Genomic DNA, 1,650 nt, shown 5'->3' with positions numbered 1-1,650 from the left:
CCATGGCTGCGGACTCGGAGGTGCTGCACTTCCAGTTCGAGCAGCAGGGGGATGCCGTGCTGCAGAAGATGAACCTCCTGCGGCAGCAGAACCTCTTCTGCGACGTCTCCATTTACATCAACGACACCGAGTTCCAGGGTCACAAGGTGATCTTCGCCGCCTGCTCCACCTTCATGAGGGACCAGTTCCTGCTCAACCAGTCCAAGCAGGTGCGGATCACCATCCTGCAGAGCGCCGAGGTGGGCAGAAAGCTGCTGTTGTCTTGTTACACGGGGGCTCTGGAGGTCAAAAAGAAGGAGCTGCTGAAATACCTCACCGCTGCGAGCTATCTCCAGATGGTTCACATTGTGGAGAAGTGTACCGAAGCTTTGTCGAAATACTTGGAAATAGACGCTTCCATGGAGAACGCTAATCAGACTGCAGAGAGGTGTCATTCATCAGACGCTGAACTGAGAAGCGGGGATGACATTGTAGATAAAGACTGTGAAATAATTGAGATCTCTGAAGACAGCCCAGTGAATGTAGACTATCCTGTGAAACAGGAGAAGGGGGATGTCTCTCATCCTCCAGTGCAGGGCTTGATCTCGGAAAGAAAGGACGCAAAAACCCCAGAAATACCAACAGTTGAAATTGGATATAAGGATGATGAAATCTGTATCTTCAGAATGGATTCTATGAGCGTAGTGAATGTAGAAAACGATCATTTTCCTCAGCCTTGCACATCCTCTAAAACAAATTTATATTTTCCGGAAACCCAGCACTCCTTGATAAATTCTACAGTTGAAAGCAGAAACACAGAAATGTCAGGAAATCAATTTCAGGCTTTTGTCAGTGACAATCCAGAAGGAACGTCTAGTCTGATGAATGGGTTCCAGAGCCTTGACAATTCTGGCAATTCATGGCGGCACCAGTGTCCAAAGTGTCCAAGGGGATTTCTGCATCTTGAGAACTATCTCAGACATCTAAAAATGCACAAACTCTTCTTGTGTTTGCAGTGTGGCAAAACATTTACACAAAAGAAGAATCTCAACAGGCACATCCGGGGGCACATGGGCATCCGCCCCTTCCAGTGCATGGTGTGCTTGAAGACCTTCACTGCCAAAAGTACGCTTCAGGATCACCTGAATATACACAGCGGTGACAGGCCCTACAAGTGTCATTGTTGCGACATGGACTTTAAACACAAGTCTGCTCTTAAAAAGCATTTAACTTCTGTTCATGGAAGGAGTAGCAGTGAAAAACCAAACCTGAACACTATTACGAAAGTTAAAATAGACTATGATTAATGGATAGGTGGATGTGGAGCAAGGCTCCATGAAAAGCTCCTGCCTAGTCAAATTCTAGATGAAATTCTAGATACACATCCCCACGTAATGGAGAGAAGCACAAATATGTGACTGGTGATCAAAAGACGGGCCTTGCAAGCAGTAAACTTGGCTGCTGCATTAAGGTTGCTATCGCTATTAAGTGCGAAAAAGGTATTTACTAGTTGAAAATAAACTGCAAAATATGTGAAAAACTATTTCATGCTTCTCTTCCGTTATCCTGGAGGCATTCTGATTCCACACCCCTGCCAATTACATCTTGCACTCCCCTGTTTCAAGGGCTTTCAGTTTTTTCAAGTTTTTCAGACTATTACTGATACTGCAA

The 1,650-nt window shown here is 45.4% G+C and overlaps 1 protein-coding gene across 1 annotated transcript; it reads left to right on the top strand.

The window, feature by feature from the left end:
* The first annotated feature begins 2 nt into the window (after positions 1 to 2).
* On the top strand, positions 3 to 1,286 carry ZBTB6 (zinc finger and BTB domain containing 6). The gene has a single exon (XM_010295643.1). It carries the CDS (start codon positions 3 to 5, stop codon positions 1,284 to 1,286), a length of 1,284 nt encoding a protein of 427 aa, XP_010293945.1.
* The last annotated feature ends 364 nt before the right edge of the window (positions 1,287 to 1,650 follow it).

The sequence above is a fragment of the Phaethon lepturus genome, unplaced genomic scaffold, assembly GCF_000687285.1.
Source record: "Phaethon lepturus isolate BGI_N335 unplaced genomic scaffold, ASM68728v1 C13989582, whole genome shotgun sequence".
Taxonomy (NCBI): Eukaryota; Metazoa; Chordata; class Aves; order Phaethontiformes; family Phaethontidae; genus Phaethon; species Phaethon lepturus.
Note: the sequence above shows the minus strand (reverse complement) of the source record. Positions and strands in the feature narration are given on the sequence as shown.